Here is a 16,071-nt window from a genome sequence, read left to right as displayed (position 1 = left end):
AGCCACATCCCCTTGGCCTGGTCTTGACCTCAGACAAACGGGCCTGTCCTCTTCCCAGCTGACCTCATGGCCCTTGGAATAGCAGGCACTGGACATGAACTGTTTGCAGTGGGGGTGAGGTGGATGCTGACACCGTGTCTGGGCCATCTCTGTGTTCCCACTCCATCCACACTTCTCAGGACAGCACACCACACTTGGGAGGACGGCAGGCACTAAATTGGGGTGGGGGGGAAGGGGAGGGGGAAAGGAAGGGAGGAGGAAGGGAAGGAAGGAGGGAGGGAGGGAGGGAGGGAGGGAGGGAGGAGGGAAGCCAGGCAGTCCTTCTCCAGTCTGTGTCTGTGCCCTTCACTCCGTCACCATGTTCTCCTCCTTCTCCCCCGCCTCCTCCTCCTCTTCCTCCTCCAAGGAGCTAGGCTTGCTGACAGACAGATGGACCAATGGACAGACAGACTTGCTTGGAGCACACACACGTGCTCCTGTTACAGCCTCGGTTCTGACCCTGACACTCAGAAAACAGGATGCCCCGGAAGACAGTCTCATCTGGGGATGTTATCATAACCAAAAATGTGCCCAAAACAAAAAAAAATAAAAGCAATTACATTTCTTTCCCCAAATTCCTTTTCTCGTGAATCACTCTGCGAGAGTAAGACAGGCAGCTGATAGGGTCGATGTCCCTCTCACTGGTTCTAAAGTGCATCTTTCCATTGAGGCCTGTGCTTTCCCGCCCTTGGCCCCCACTTCAGCATCCCCAGGGGCAGATATCCGTGTTTGTTCCAGGCATTTTGGGAAGTGAAGGAAACCTAGAATTCTGCAGGCTTTTGTTTACAGCAGCCCCGTGATGGAGGCTCAAGAATTGTCACTTTGCAGATAAAGACACTGAGGATCTGGAAGTTAAGGGCCTTGCCCAAGGTCACACAACGATTAGCTCCCGTATCTGCTGGTGGCCGGGAAGGAAGCTCCCCAAAGTCTGAGATCTTGGCCCAGAGCCCACCCTAAGACTCCAGCCCTTCAGAGCCGCCAGACCTGCCTTATAAGCCCAAAGGCCGGATGGCCTGAGCGGGTACTGGGCCGGGCCTTGTAGGGAGGCAAGGCAGTGCTGCCAAGCTTGGCCCCAAGATGACCTCCCCTGGCTGGCTAAATTTAGCCACTCTGTGAGGGTGGAGGGGGCCTGTGTGCCTACCCTGGAGGCCAGCCCGGGCCCTCAAGGAGGTCGGCACAGGCTCCAGTGGGTCTCCTTGGCCACTCAGGGTCCCAAGGTTGCAGGGGCCACGCCTCTGCCCGGAGAGGAGCTCGGTCCAAGCTCCCACACCAGCTGGTCCAGCCTCAGTGTTCACACAGCCTCTCAGACGCTGTGGAACAGGGCCCTGGGCTGGCCTAACTGGACTGTCCAGGGGAGGGCAGGCATCCACGGGGAGGCCACTACGGGGGTCCCCAGGCTGGCTTCTCCTCACTGCCCAGATCTTGCATGGCTTCTCTGGCCTCTTCCATCCCCTACTAAGGGCCTCCATCCAGCTGGAGCCCCCCTGCCCGAGTGTCTGAGGCATCACGACCCCCTGGTTCTCCTCCATGCTTTTGGGCCATCTCCCCTTGGTTCTCAGCCTCTCTCTTCCCCTGGAATGTGGGGACTCTTTGGGGCTGGCCTGGGCCACTGCCCCACAAACACTGCGCACACACCTGGAGGCCCGCCCCCTGCCGACGCTGAAGCCGCTACACCTAACAGCAGCCGCGTGACCGCCACTTCCTCTGGCTCCCACCTCTTTTCTCTTTCTTCTAAATCAAACTGCACTAAGGTATAATTTACATGCAAAAAATTGTACCCATTTTAGGCACACAGTTTGATGAGTCTCAACAAATGCATGGAACTCCCCTCCCCTCCCCAATCCCTCACCGTTGAACGTTCCCTCCTGCCCCTTTGCTGTCGGTCTTCCCCAACCCCCAGCCCCCGGCAATCACAGATCTGCTTTGTTGCTACAGCTTTGTTTTGCCTTTTCTAGAACTTCATGGAGGTGGAATCGCTCAGTATGGGCTCTTTTTGGTTCTGGCTTCCTTTCCTCACACCAGGGTTTTAAGCATCGTGCATTCTGTTGCATATATGGGTATTCTGCTGTATGGACATGCCAGTTTGTTTATCCTGCCCCTGTTGATGGCCATTTGGGCTGTTTTCAGTTTGGGGCTACAATGAATAAAGCTGCTGTGGACACTTAGGTTCAGGTCTTTGCGTGGACACATCTTCATTTCCTGTTTTTGCCCTTCTACTTCTCCCAGTGCAGCCCCAATGGGCATCCATCCCTCCTGGGAGGGGTGCAGTGTGGGGGTCCGTAGGACCACAAAATCCTGGCCTCTGGAGGGGGTGGGGGAGGCCATGGGCATTTTGGTCACTGCCATCCCCGAGCCAGTGCGAAGTGTGCCGGGGCTTTCCCCGGAATTCCCTCCTGGGTCAGTGGCCGTGAGGTAGGAAACCTCTGTTTACCTTGGCCCATCGGGCTCCATGTCCTGTGGGCTGGACAAGGCCGGACTTGGGCAGGGCTGGGTGGGGATGGAGGCAAAGCAGGCCTGGCCACGTGCCCCAGAGGCTGCCAGAAGCACTGGAGCCCGCCTGCCTCCTATGTAAGCACCCCAGGCCCATCTTAGCGCCGCTCGCTGCCTGTCCGTCAGGATGAGGGCCAGCTTGATGGTCAGACTTTCAGAGGGCCTCAGGCTCTTTATCTGTAAGACGGAGCCCTACGCCCTGCCGGGCCCATCTCATGGAGCTGGTTGAGGACCCGGAGACAAGGTATATAAAAAGGCTTTGTGATCTGAGACGGATTTTGTTCAAGAGGGAATCCTTCTGCCCATCCCCGGCTTCTGCTGTGTTCTGTGTGTCAAATCCTGTCTCCTAAATAAAGCCTAGGAGCTCCGAAGGGTGGGTCCTGCCTGTCTCCTCTGGTCACGGCCTGCTTCCTGGACGTGCCATCCTTGCATTACACGGGGCCCTGTGCTCAGAAGGGCCCCGCACTTGGTGTATTGCTCTGCTGCCACTGTTAAGAAATTCTTAATTTTTGAACAAGAGGCTCCCCATTTTCATTTTGCACTGAGCCCCACAAACTATACAGTTGTTCCTGCCTCTGGCCCTGTGGGCAGGGCCTGAGTCCCCTTCGGAGGGCAGTGAGTCCTCCTTTCAGAGGAGGAAATGAGGGAGGCAGGGGAACACGGCTCTTCCCTTCCCAGAGCTCCCACTTTTGGAGGGAACGGCCACCTGGGCGAGTCAGGAGTTAATGTCAAGCAGCCTCACGAGGCCCCGGGACAGTGTGAGCCTCAGGAAGCCTCGGGGAGGTGCATTTGAGCTGGGCTGGGAAGGACAAGAGGCGGGTGTTACCTCAGGGAGACGCAGGACCCCTGGAACAGCCAGGGCCGGGGGCCCCTCTGTGGGGAGCAAGTGACCCTTGATATTCAGGCTTCAGACCCAGCCCTGCCCCTGGGAGTCACGGGCCCCTCCCAGCCTCACCTCCCTGTGAATCGCGTGTAAAGGGCTTTGATCACATGCACAAACTTTCAAGTGCCTTACACGTGAGGAGAAGGCAGTCAGGCCTCTGCTATGGGGGCGTGGCTCCCCGCCCCCTGTCTGAGGATGAGATCTCCCTCCGGCTGGCATCGGAGCCCCAGACCTTCACTCACTGCTCCTGGCGGAGGGGGCACAGGTGGTGGGAGCCCCCAGGGAGACACCGAGGGGGCAGAGGGGGGACCGCTCTCCAGGAAACACGCTGATGGCCCTTGTTGCCCCAGACACTCAACCTTTATTTCTCTACCAGACTGCACGTCAGCAGGTGGGTACAGGGCCCTTCCCCCTTCCGAGACCTCCGTTCCCCCAGCAGGAAAGATGCAGAGAATCTCTGGGGGCTCCAGGAAAGTCCCACCCAACTCTGATTCTCTCACTTTCAAGCGAGGGGAGGGCGGAAGTGTGGGCGGAGGGGCTACTGAACGTGGAGCCCATTTGTCTGCAAGGTGGGCCCAGGGGGCCTTTTGATTCTGGGGACCAGGACAGGGATGCGGGTCTTGATTTACACATAAAATAATCGCTTTGTACACTCTCTAGGAGGGGCGAGGACGCACGGCCATTTACTCACTGCTTCTTCTGCTCTTAGCTAATTTTCGCTGGAGGGGCAAAAGCTGAGTGAAGAGAACACTTGTGTCCCGCAAACGCTCTTTTCTCATCATCGGAAGGGAGGGAGTGGACGTGCCCTTGGGTAGCTAACCATTCTTCAGGACGTCCTTTCGGCCCATGGGTGTGGGGACTCAGGATCACGCAGCCATGCAGACCTTGACGCGGCCAGGCGCTGGGTCAGGGTGTCAAGGCGCAGTGGTCAGGGACCCGAGGACGGCTCGGGTCTCAGGCACCAGGGACACAGAAGGCAAATCGTCCTCCGCTTGGCAGAGCAGGCAGCACCAAGACGGCGCGTGCTTTGTCGGCTTGGAACAGAGAAACCTGAGTCTGGGGGTGCGCCGAGCTGAGGCAGGCAGGCTGGCCATCTCCCAGGAAAGGGGGTCCTTGCTCCGCCCCCCTCCCCCGCTCCCGTGTCCCTCTCTCTGAGCCTTCCACCCCCTGCACACATAAACACAAACAGGCGCAAGCCCTCGGGAGCTGACTCCGTGGAAGCAGAGTGCAGGGGGCCGTCCGCCCTCGCTGTGCACAGCTGGGCCTGGCTGTCCCCGCTTCACCCCGGACCAACCAGGCCCCAGCCCAGGCACTGAGGGAGAGGCCAGAGTGGCTCCCAGGAGAGCTCTGTCTATGCAGAGACGCAGGTCACCAAGGAAATGCCCTGCCTCCAAGGAAGGGGAAGCGGACTCCTGAGCGCGCTTGTGGATCTGGGGAGGAGGGCTCTGCTGCGGGCTTCTGGGCAGGCCCTGCCCGGGTTGTAGCTCCTGGGCCACAGCTTCAGGGATGAACTGCCCAGGAGAGCCCTAGAGACCTGAATTACAGAGCCCCCAGGGAGATGGGAGAGGGACAGAGACCCCGGGATGGGCCTGGAGGTGGCCACCCCGACCTCAGCAGGGCCCAGTGAGCAAGCAGGTGAGCGTGCAGGCAGGGGGGGTTCGGGGGACGAAGGCTTGGGCACCATCACTCTGAGGTACACACTGGAAACTCCACTCTGCTCCCGGCACTCTCTTCTGGAAGAAAACCCAAGAGCGTGTTAAGATGTACGTATGAGAGCACACATCCACACTGGTTCCTTCTGTCCTCCTCTTTCCCTGGGACAGCCCCACTCTCCCATGGTATCTCTCGGTCGGCCCCCAGCCCCGCTACACCCCCTGGATGTTCCTGGAGCTTCCTTCACCCCACATATTCCATCAACTCCCTCAGAGCATCTGATGCACATTCTCCTCTTGGTTTCCAGTTTGGGGAACCACTACCTACCATCATGAGGTCCAGAAACCCTGGCCATCCTTTACTCCTTGCCCATCCCACATACCAGGCCTGCTATTTCACCATCTTCATCTCTCTTCCTCCACTGCCCCCACCAGGACTCAAGGCCTCTCACCAACAACCTCCTGTCCCTGGCATCGCACTACAGACCTAGCCCACCACTCCCTTCAGTGGCTCTCCAACTGCCATCAGAATAAACTCCAAACCTGCTCCATATCCTGAACCCTCCCAGATCGGTCCCCACTCAGTCTCTCCACGCCTCCCCTCCCTTCAGCCTGGCCCACAGGCCTCCGCCTGACAGTTGAGGTGGGGTAAGAGGCCCCTGCCCCTGACCCTCTGGGACTGACCCAGCATCCACAGTTCTTCCCAGGACACATCTCTCGTAAATCATGGGGAAGCCACGAGCATCAGGCCTCAGCAAAACTTCCCTAAAAGGCCACCAGGCTGGCTTGGGAACGTAACAGAGTCCCCTGTCTCACCCCTGCCCTGTCTGCCTTTAGGAGGCCCGAGGGACTGCGGCTGCACAGGGCATAGCTGCCTGGGCTGCCAGCGGGCACACTCCACCCCACCTCTCAGATGTGGCCACAGATACCCAGCCTGTGTCCATCCTGGGGGTCCCATGGCCACTCCTGAGAGCAGAGCACCACCCTCACAAGCCGAGCTTCACCAGGACCACAGTCAACATCTCAGGTTAATGGTGGAGGTGGAGGCATCTTCCGGGACCAGCTTACCCTGGGCTGGGCCTCAGTGTCTCCCTCCCAAACCAGCTTAACAAGGCCCACCAGCCTCCCTGCCCTTAGTCTCGCTCCCATCTACCCTCCATGGTCACCCCAGTCCCTCCCATGCTTCCTCCCTTCTGTGGCTCCCTCTGACCTGAGGATAACGTCCAGGGTCCTTACCTTGGTATCCGAGGCCCCTGCCACACTCTGGCCTCAGCCCTCTACCCTGCACTCCAAGCCCCAGCTCCACTAAAGAGGCCAAGCCTTTCGAGCCCAGCCTCTTCTCCACCAAGTTCAATCCTCCCCTTTCAAACCTCTGCCCAAACCCCACCTCTTCTAGAAACCACCCCCAACCCTGGCCCAGTAGGGGCTGCTCCCTCCCCAGTCCTTCCAACCTACCCGGTCCTGCTAGGGGCCCGCTCCCCTCCCCCACCCAAGCCAAATCCTCCATCATCCAGTAGCCAGCACTGGAACAGTGCCCAAGACATAGGCTTCTCCCATTGGCTGAGAAACGTTCTCACTTTTCAGCTTTCTCGAGAAGACGCGGAACCTCTTGGCTAGGGAAAGCTCTTAAAGACGAAGGTGCCCACATCCCCCGGAGGATGTGGGGGACTTTGCAGGTGAGTTAGTGTGGTCAAGGTTGGCCAGCAGCCTTCCTGGTGGCCCAGCCCTGTGCTCCAGCCAGAGCTGGGGCTGCTGCAGACGGGAGTTCCAGGTGACAGAGCCATTTCCCTGTCTTCACCCCCCCAGAAGCGCCCTGAGGGTGGGCCCTAAGGAACCATGCAGGGGCAGAATGCCTTGTCTGGCTTGGCTCCCCCTTCCCCACCCCCCGACCTGTGGGCTCCAACAGACCTTGCTTTGACCAAGCACCCACCTCTACCCTCGGCTGAGCCCCCTTCGCCCTGCCATGTGTGTGGTCACCCTCTGGACAGACCTGTGGTGGGCCAGCTTCTCCAGAGAGAGGAGGCCAACTTGTTTTAGCCTTTTTAATAACATAAAATATTTGCAGTGCCTGGGAGGGCTGGCCAGCATGGGAGATGGGGGCTGATCGGCTGCCCTGGCCCCTGCGGAATGACAGGCACGGGATCTGTTTATGCCCCACCCCCACCCCGCCTTGGCACCCTCCCCTGGGCCCGGGATACATTCCTGCCAGAGGTGGCCCTCAAGGACCCAGCTGCTCCAGAGCAGGCCTCAGCCATCTCTGGGCCTAACCCGGGGCCCTCAACAGCAGCCTGGCCACAGACCTACAGCCTTGGCTCAAACTCCCAGGAACAGGGACTTTCTCACCCCTGCCTCCTCCCTCTCTGGGCAGCTCGGGGAGGGTCAGAATCACCCACGCTCTGAGCCCCTGGCAGAGGCAGGCAGGTGGACACCGTGCCCCAGCCTGCTCCTCCACTCACCGCCCCCCACGCCAACCCTGCCATTCTGTCCTCCATTCCCGGGTTCAGGCAGACCCAGAGCTGTGAACTCAGAAACAGAGAACCGCCTGGGAGACTGTGCTGAGAATGCCTGCATAAAATCAGGCCCGGTTCAGGGAAGTCAGAGGCCAAGCAAGGCCCAGAGGAGGGCACAGCAGGCCTGGCTGTGCAGGGCTGGTGGCAAGTGAAGACAGCGAAGCCGCGTGGCTCTGAGCAGTGCTCCCGCTGGCGGCCCAGTGAGCCCAGGGCCCCAACCCCTGCAGCGCAAGACCCTGCGGACGCTCACTGCAGCCTGGAAGCAGGGGTGGGCAGGGAGGCGGGCTGGAGGCGAGCAGGGTGGGGAGGGTCTGGGGCCTCTCACTCACCATCCACGTGCTTCCGCGACAGGTACTTGAAGGCCTCATCGAGCAGGATGACAGGCAGAGATATCTGGAGCACCACCACCCACTGGTGCCTACTCAGTGGGGTCACCTGGAAGATGAGCTGCGGCGGGGTAGTTCTGGTTAAAGGGAGGAGTGCCCAGAGCCCCCCAAATCCACTGCTTCATACACCCGGACTACAGTGGACTCTTCACGAGCACGTCTGAGATGCCTCTCAAGGTCCCACCTCCAGATGTGTCCCCCCTGTTTCCTCTGCCTGAGGTGCTCTCCCCTGCTCTCACCCAGAGGACCAAATCCTTCTGTTCTGTTGGGAAGTGGGAGGGATTCTGCACTGGGAAAGGGCATCGGGTTTCCTCCTGCCCCAGCCTGGGAAGGTTCCCCACCTCTTCTGTTCCCCAAGTCTGGGGGGAGGGTCCCAAAGTGGGGGACACATCTGGAGGACAGTGGCTGGCCAGGGTCCCAACATAGGCTGCAGTCACAGAGCACCATCAGACCCCCCCAACACACCCCCCAGGCAGTTTCCATCACGAACAGGCCCAGAAAGGCCTAGCATCAGAGGAGAATTAGGACCCTGTGACCCCAGGAGCCCGAGAAGATGAGCAGGGCTGGATGGAGACTCACAGGCAGGGGCGGCACAAGCAGGATGAGGAAGTGCAGGGCCATGGACATGGCCACAGCCACCAGCAGCCAGGGGTTCAGCCAGGGCGGCATCCGCAACAGTGACTGGTTCTCTGAGACGCTGCCAAGGGCACAGGGCGCTCACCTCAGGCCAGGATGCGGGCAGGCCCCGCCGTGGTCACCCACCCGCCCCCCATGTGAGATGCAGCAGGTGGTCTGGGCCTCGGCACTGCCCTTTAAGGACGGGAGAGCTTCTGGGAGGCCAGTGCCGCCGGAAGGTGGATGTCACTGCTGCCCTCTCAGCCCCCAGGGGCCTATGCTGGGGCTTGGATGCCCTTTCTCTACCCCTCAGACCCAATCCTGGCCCCTCTGTTTCCTCAGACCTCCATCAGCAGGTCCACCAATTTGGGCCCCCATGGGTCCTCAGAACCCTCTTCTGGACCCTCTGACCCCCCGACCCCAATCCTGGACCCCCGAAACCTCAGACCGCACTCCTGGACACCTCTGACCCCAATTCTGGGCCCCACTGACCCTCAGCCCCCATCCCTGAACACCCTCTCCAGGTCCCTCTGCCCAGCCCACCTGTTAAGGGCGTTGCACATCTCAATGGTCACCAGCACAGACAAGGCCATGGTCGTGGGGAAGCGTGACTCAAAGACCTCGCATTCAGTGCCGGCAAAGAGCGGGTTGTCCTCTGAGCACTTCAGGAAGTTCCTCTGAGGGCCCCCAGGTGGGGTGGGGTGGGGTGGTGGCAGGGAGAACAGCAGTCAGGGGCGGGGCCGGGGCATGGGAAGAGGGAAGCCTCACTCCGCCCTCACCCTCGGCTCACATCTGAGGACTCAATACAGCCAGCACTGCTGCGGGGAGGGTCCAGGGAGGGTGCTCGATCTCCCAGGATGGGGACAGAGGAGCTGCACTGGGCCAGGGAGAAGGGCAGACAGTTCTGGGGCAGGGGGGTGGTGGGACGGAGGGGGAGCAGCTGGCATTAGGCTGGGGATGGACGGCAGGGGGCCCTGGAATCAGGGGGTGGGGGCCTGAGTATCCGAGGTACAGGAGTGCGGGCGGTGATTAACTGAGGCCACAGAGTAACATGAGTAAACGCATATGAAAACTGATCAGTAAAATTATACTTGAACAGAATTCACCCTTGGTGGGTAAACAGGAAGGTTACTGGGGCCCTAGTCATGATTATTAAATAAGATTCCATTCACACCTCCCTCCACTTCTGCTGCTGAAATCGAGGTCTACCAGACCTGCCCTTTGCTTATGACGTGGCCTAACTCATGGCCAGGTGCAGGCTTGCTGCACGGCTTCTTCATAATTAACAGGGAGCTCTCGGGGCTCAATAAGGGAAGTGGCCCTTGCCCCTGCAGCCCCAGGGGAGTTTTCTTCCTGCCCATAAACCTGGCTCACAGAATCTGCTGTAATAACATGCTGAACTGAGGACACTCGTGAGAACTTCCGTCTTGTTCTCTTCCGCACCACGGGGATAAGCATGAACGTTCATAACCGTTAAACAGCTCTGTTCTCCAACAATACAAATCTGGCCTCTGGAGTCTCATCTGAACACAGTGATCCTTTAAGCTAAAAGTTCAGAAATGGTGGGGGGACACGTGCTGTGAAAATAACCCTCAAAGAGAAATCTGTAAAGTGACCAGCTGTCTGACCTCCTGTCCAGGAAATCCATACCTCATTTCCCCCCAGGGCAAAAATGCAGGTCAGGCGCCTCTGTCAGCCAGAAGGGGCTGCTGGCACTCTCCTCTCTCGTGCAGAATGCACAATTATAAAAGACTATGGCTTGGCTAGATTTCTTATTTTAACAAAGAGATGGAGTCTTATTCAAACGAACAGTGGGAGTTTCTCCAAAAACCAAGCTCCAGTATTTGGGACAAGTGCATGTTTTTATTTGGCACTGATCACAGGCCAGAGAAAATGTCCTAAACTTTGAACCCACCCACTGATCAAGAGGACCAAATGCTCTTGCGAGTTGTGTCACCACCGTCAGGCCCCACCTCCAGACCTTAATGGTAAGGACCTTGCACATGCATGTGCCCACAAACGCAGTGCACACACCTCCCACTCGGGCATGTATGTGCTTGCATCCCTATGCCCGTGCACAGGAAGAAAATACAAACAGGATTGAAACATGGAGGTGTTTCAATAGACAAACACCCTGCCCAGTTCAGACCTCCTGGGTTTCAGCCGTGAGCACCTGCCACACACGCATTGTGCCCAGGTCGTGGGTCACAATGTGGCCTCCTACATTGTTTATTAGAAGGCGCTCAGGGCTGGAACTTCTGCCTCACAGATTCATGGTGAGCAGCCCCCGAGGGGTGGGGAGGCTGCTTCTTTGGGGGAAGCCACTGTTCTGCCTACTCCTTCCCTTTGCCTCCCTGGCTATTTCCTATTCACCTTCACCTGCAAGGCCCCCTCTGGGTTTCATTAACTTAACACTTACATAGCTCTTACTATGTGCCAGGTGTTGGCCTAAGCACGTTGTAAGTATTGAATCATCTTAGCCCTATGAGGCAGGGTCTATTATCCATTTTATATGGATGAAGAAACCAACAGAGAGGTTAAGTAGCCTGTCCAAAATCACACAGCTAGTGTGTGATGGAACCAGGGTGGGAACCTGGGCAGCCAGGATCCAGGATCCACTCTGCTGCTTTTACTCAGTGTTCCTCCAGGAATCAAAGGGGGCTCTGGGCACTTCTCCTGAAATTCCAGCACCTGGAGCTGAAAGTTCTATCTTAGGTCTAACTCTTGACCATCTCTGAGTTCCACAGCCACCTGCCTTTTCTCTCACTGTGAAATGTGACTGCCCATTTCCATGGCTCTCTCCCCCACCGGACTGCACGCTCTTTGCAGAGCCTTTGCCGGCTCGGTCACTGTCATCGTCCTAACAATTTGTGCCTGGCACAGCGTCAGTGCCTAATAGCTGTTTCTTAACCAGGTGGATAAATGAGGAATGGAATGACCTGAGGACAGCTGGGAAGGTGGCACCAAGGGGACTGGGGACTGACTGGTAGTGGGCATGGGATGTGTGTCTAGCATGACCCCAGGGGATCCACAGCACAAAGGATGGTAACAGAGGCAGGGCAGGAAGGAGGCAGCAGCGGGATGGCGGGCACATCCCCACTCTCCAGCTGCTGCCCCCACAGGAGCTACAGGAGCAGGTGCCCGAGGCTGGCCTGAGCCATCTGCCAAGGGCTGCGGGGCCACCAGCCTTTGGGACAAGGGTCTGGGCCCATGCTCTTCACTGCTGCCAGGAGGAAGAGCCCCATGTGCTTGAGGGCTGGTGGATGGAGGAAAGCATCCCCAGGCTGCCTCTACCTAGGTGTGAACCCCTGAAAGAGCCCTCACGCTGCCCTCAGGGTGGGGAAGACTGTACTCCCCTGACACTCCCAAGAGTGGCAGGAAGTCAGGGTCCCTCTCTTGAGCTCTTCTACCTACAGGAAAGTAGCAAAGTCAGGCACAGTCAGAGGAAGGAAATTCCACATCCCCGCCGCTCTCCCCTTTAAATGAGAAACCCACAACTGGCTTTGCCGGAATTGCCGCGAAGGTTCTTTCAAGCAAAGGAGACGCACTGGCTGCTCAGAGAGGACAGACTGACAGACGGCAGCTGAGGTAGGGCTCCCTGCCTGCTTCCAGAGCTTTGCTGAGCTAAGCCCGGCCCGTGGTGTGCACCCGCCAGCCAGGTGATTTCCAGAGGTCAGCGGGTCCCTTCCCCGAGAAACACGTTGGTTATGAAAGTGGGGAGCCCGGCAGATTCCTTCCCTCCACTGTCAATTGCTCCAGTTTGACCCTCTGCCTGAAGTTCCACCATTTAGGGCCTCCTACCTCTGAGCCCTCAACTGTTTGGGCAGTTTCCCAGGAAAGGTAAGACACTTCTGGTCCCCCTGTAACTAAATGATTGGGGGAGGAAGTAGCCTCCTCTCTGGCTCGGGGGCTGTGCTGCCGTCTCTAGGCTTCCTGTGGCTTCTGAGCTTGTCTCTTTAGGTGGTGGATGTCTATATGTGGGGAGTGGGGGGTGGGGTGGGGCGGGACAGCCACTGGCACCCGTGGGGTTCTGGACTCCTTTCCCCTGGAACTCCAACAACAACTTGGGCTGTGAGTTCTACCTCCCAGATGCCCCCAACAGGCTCCCTGGCCATCCCTTGCTCACCAGCTGGTAGAAGGTGACCTGAGGTCCCTCGGCATCATACAGGAACCACCAGGTGGCAGCAGCCACTGTGGCCAGGCCAACGTACACTGTGGGGAGGGCAGGAGAAAACTGGCTATAGTGGACACCTCTGGTTTTCTGGCATCCGTTTCCCCTTCCTAATAATTCGCTGGAACCACTCTCTCCTTTTCTGAGCCATGTGGTTTGCACACTACTGCAGGAGTAATAGGACAAAACGCTCTTTCTTCTGCTTTATTTGAGGTTGTAGCGGGGCAAGTACGAGGGCTGGAGCTACGGCAGCCATCCTGCCACCCCAAGGAGCACCTGCATGAGAATGGAGCTGAGGCAGAGCCAAAATATGCCAATGATACTGCCTGAGGGCTGGGTCCAGCCATGTCTGAGGCATGATCTAATCTCTTCAGTTACATGAGCCCACACAGTTTCTCTTGGCGTAAGCCAGGCTGAGTCATACTGGTCTGTAGTTTGCAAGTGTAACTGATACAAGGGACTTAGGAAGCTCCAGGAACCGCAGTGAAGACTGGGGTCCCACTCACCTCCAATAGCCAGATATCGGAAGAAGAGCCAGCCACTGATGAGGGCCTCCCGAGGGTTCCGGGGCCGCTTCTCCATAATATCCAGGTCTGGTGGGTTGAAGCCCAGGGCCGTGGCAGGTAGGCCATCCGTCACCAGGTTCACCCAGAGCAGCTGCACAGGGATCAGGGCTTCGGGCAGGCCCAGAATTGCTGTGACGAAGATGCTGGAACCAGAGTCATGGGCTCTAGCCCCAGCAAATGGAGGGTACAGCTCCTACTCTTACCCCAGGCCCAGGAGCTCCTGCACTGTCTCCACAGCAGCCCCGCCTCACACTGGGCCACCCCTGCCCCCCCAGTCCCAGCTCTGGCGCCTGGACAGACCTGCCTTTTAGGCCTCTCCTCTTGAGGACACAAGTCCTCTTTAGGGGGCACACACACACACACACACACACACACACATGTCGACAGTGCATGCCTGAACCATATACACATTTGTTCACAGATGTGTACAACAACCTAGCACAGGTTACACAATCCCACAAACACAAGCAAACACCTACATGCTTGCCCCGACGTGCAGAGATGCAGAATTCTTACATAGCCAGGCAAACGTGTTCACTGTTCTCCACAGGCATCACTCACGTGTGAACCTAACTGTGTACACAATTACACACTAGCACAAATCCTCATGCGAAAAGATGAACAAGGACTCACATGCACACACGTACACACACCTCTCACTCAGGCATACACCCTATGTGCGCGCACACACACACACACACACACATGCACGAACACATTACTGCCCAAAGGTGAAGCAAGTTCTCCCATCTTGCAGGACTCTGAAAGTGGGAAGAAGGTCACGGCTGGAGGGATGACAGGGGACTTTTCAGGCACCACCTCAGGGGCTGAGGTGCATCAGGGCCTCTGGAGAATGGTGAGGTGTCCCCATCCCTCCCCACCCTGAGGTGGGACTCTGGAAGGCCCCAGACTTCCAGGGCAGGGCACGGGTCCCTCCATCCCTGCAGCCCCATCCCAGGAACAGGCATTTCCCCAGTCTTAGGGATGCAGAGCTGGTCCAGAGGGCTGGGAGGAGGGAACACAGGGCCTCACCAGACGACCTCGCCAACATTGGAGGAGATGAGATAGCGGATGAATTGCTTCATGTTGCTGTAGATGGCCCGGCCCTCCTCCACTGCAGCCACGATGGAGGCAAAGTTGTCATCTGACAGTACCATCTCTGCCGCTGACTTGGCCACGGCTGTGCCGGAGCCCATGGCGATGCCGATCTCGGCTTTCTTCAGGGCTGGGGCATCATTCACCCCGTCTCCAGTCTGAGGGCCAGGTTAGGTAGGTTCATGCCTGAGAAACTTCCCTTCTACCTCCCTGATTCCCGTCAACTCAGCCTATCGCCAAGTTTAGGGGATGTCCCCGAAGAAGCAGACAGCTGGACAGAACAAATGGTGAGGTCATGAGCCTAGAAACTGATCTGGGGATGAGGCTAAGGGGAAGGCAAGGAGTGCAGATAAGGACAAAATTGAGGAGATCAAGTCAAAGATCAGAGAGGATGATGAGGTGGGGACAGGGATGAGGGTGAGTCAACGCCGAGAGCAGGGGTAAAATTCAGGTGGGATGTGGGGTAGAAGATGAAATTGAGATTAAGGACAAAGGTAAGCTCAAGTCAGGAATGAGGTGAAGGTCATGGCCCAGGTCAAGGGTCGGTTAGGTGTTGTAGTCAAGGGGAAGGCTGGAGCCAAAGTGAAGAGCAGGGTCAAGAGTGGACTCCTTTCAAGATAAAAAAATTAGATTAAGGTAGAGGTCAAGTCAAGGCTATGGTCCATATCAGGAACGATGTCATGGTAGAAGTTGGAGTTGAGGTCAAGACTGAAGGCCAGATAAAAGTTGAGGTCAACATAAAGTATTGGACTGGGGGGGGGATCAATGTCAGGGATCAGATCAGGGTCCACGTCAAGACTAGAACCCATATCAGGGTTGAGCTCAGACTAAAGAATCAGTTTAAGATGGTCAAGGTCAAGGTCAGGGACACAGTCAGTGTGAAGATCAAAATAAGGTCAAGAACAAGGTTACAGCTGTAGTCAAGTCGAGGTTGGTGCTCAGCTCATTATCCAGGTCTAGGCTGAGCCACAGGTCAGGATTAAGATCAAGGTAAAGGACTGGGTTAGGCTGGAAGTCAAGATTATAAACTGAGGCCAAGTCTGGGTTGACGCTGAGATTGAGAATCAGTTCAGTGTTGATGAAGAGGTCAACAATCAAGAATGAGACAGAACAAAAACTGGGTCCAAACCAAATGTCCATCCAGAGGTGAATGGATAAAGAGACTGTGGATGGGACTTCCCTGGTGGTGCAGTGGATAAGACTCTGTACTCCCAATGCAGGGGGCCTGGGTTCGATCCCTGGTCAGGGAACTGGATCCCACATGCATGCCGCAACTAAGGAACCTTGGAGCCGCAACTAAGGAGGAGCCTGTGAGCCCCAACTAGGGAGCCCGCCTGCCGCAACTAAGACCTGGCGCAACCAAACAAACAAGCAAATTATAAATAAATAAATCTTTAAAAGAGACTCTGGTATATTCACACCATGGAACGCCACTGAACAGTAAAAAAGCTATCGTGTAACTGATACCTGCAACAACATGGGTAAACCTCAAAGGAAAGAAGTCAGACACAAAAAAGCACATGCTGTATGATCCCACTCACATGAAAATCCAGGAGAGGCAAAACTAATCTATGATGCAAAAAAATGGGAAGGAGCATAAGGGAACTTCACGGGTTGACGGTAATGTTCCCTAGCGCGTGTGGGGGAAAAGTGTACTGATGTCT

General features: G+C 57.2%; 1 protein-coding gene across 4 annotated transcripts in view; it reads right to left on the bottom strand.

The window, feature by feature from the left end:
- Positions 1–16,071, bottom strand: part of ATP2A3 (ATPase sarcoplasmic/endoplasmic reticulum Ca2+ transporting 3) — a 46,196-nt gene that overhangs the window by 1,590 nt on the left and 28,535 nt on the right. For 2 of the 4 annotated variants that reach the window (XM_032615547.1, XM_032615544.1), the window contains 6 exons: positions 14,345–14,565; positions 13,253–13,455; positions 12,702–12,787; positions 9,119–9,252; positions 8,540–8,657; positions 7,904–8,021 (listed from right to left, as the gene is read on the bottom strand). In XM_032615547.1, coding sequence (XP_032471438.1) covers positions 7,904–8,021; positions 8,540–8,657; positions 9,119–9,252; positions 12,702–12,787; positions 13,253–13,455; positions 14,345–14,565 — 880 coding nt within the window. Of the gene's footprint in view, positions 1–3,746; positions 5,146–7,903; positions 8,022–8,539; positions 8,658–9,118; positions 9,253–12,701; positions 12,788–13,252; positions 13,456–14,344; positions 14,566–16,071 lie in introns of those variants that run through there. The other 2 variants (XM_032615545.1, XM_032615546.1) reach the window with 2 other exon arrangements.

This window comes from Phocoena sinus, chromosome 20 (genome assembly GCF_008692025.1).
Source record: "Phocoena sinus isolate mPhoSin1 chromosome 20, mPhoSin1.pri, whole genome shotgun sequence".
In the NCBI taxonomy this organism is placed as follows: domain Eukaryota; kingdom Metazoa; phylum Chordata; class Mammalia; order Artiodactyla; family Phocoenidae; genus Phocoena; species Phocoena sinus.
The sequence above is the reverse complement of the archived record's forward strand: the minus strand, read 5'-3'. Positions and strand labels throughout refer to the sequence as shown.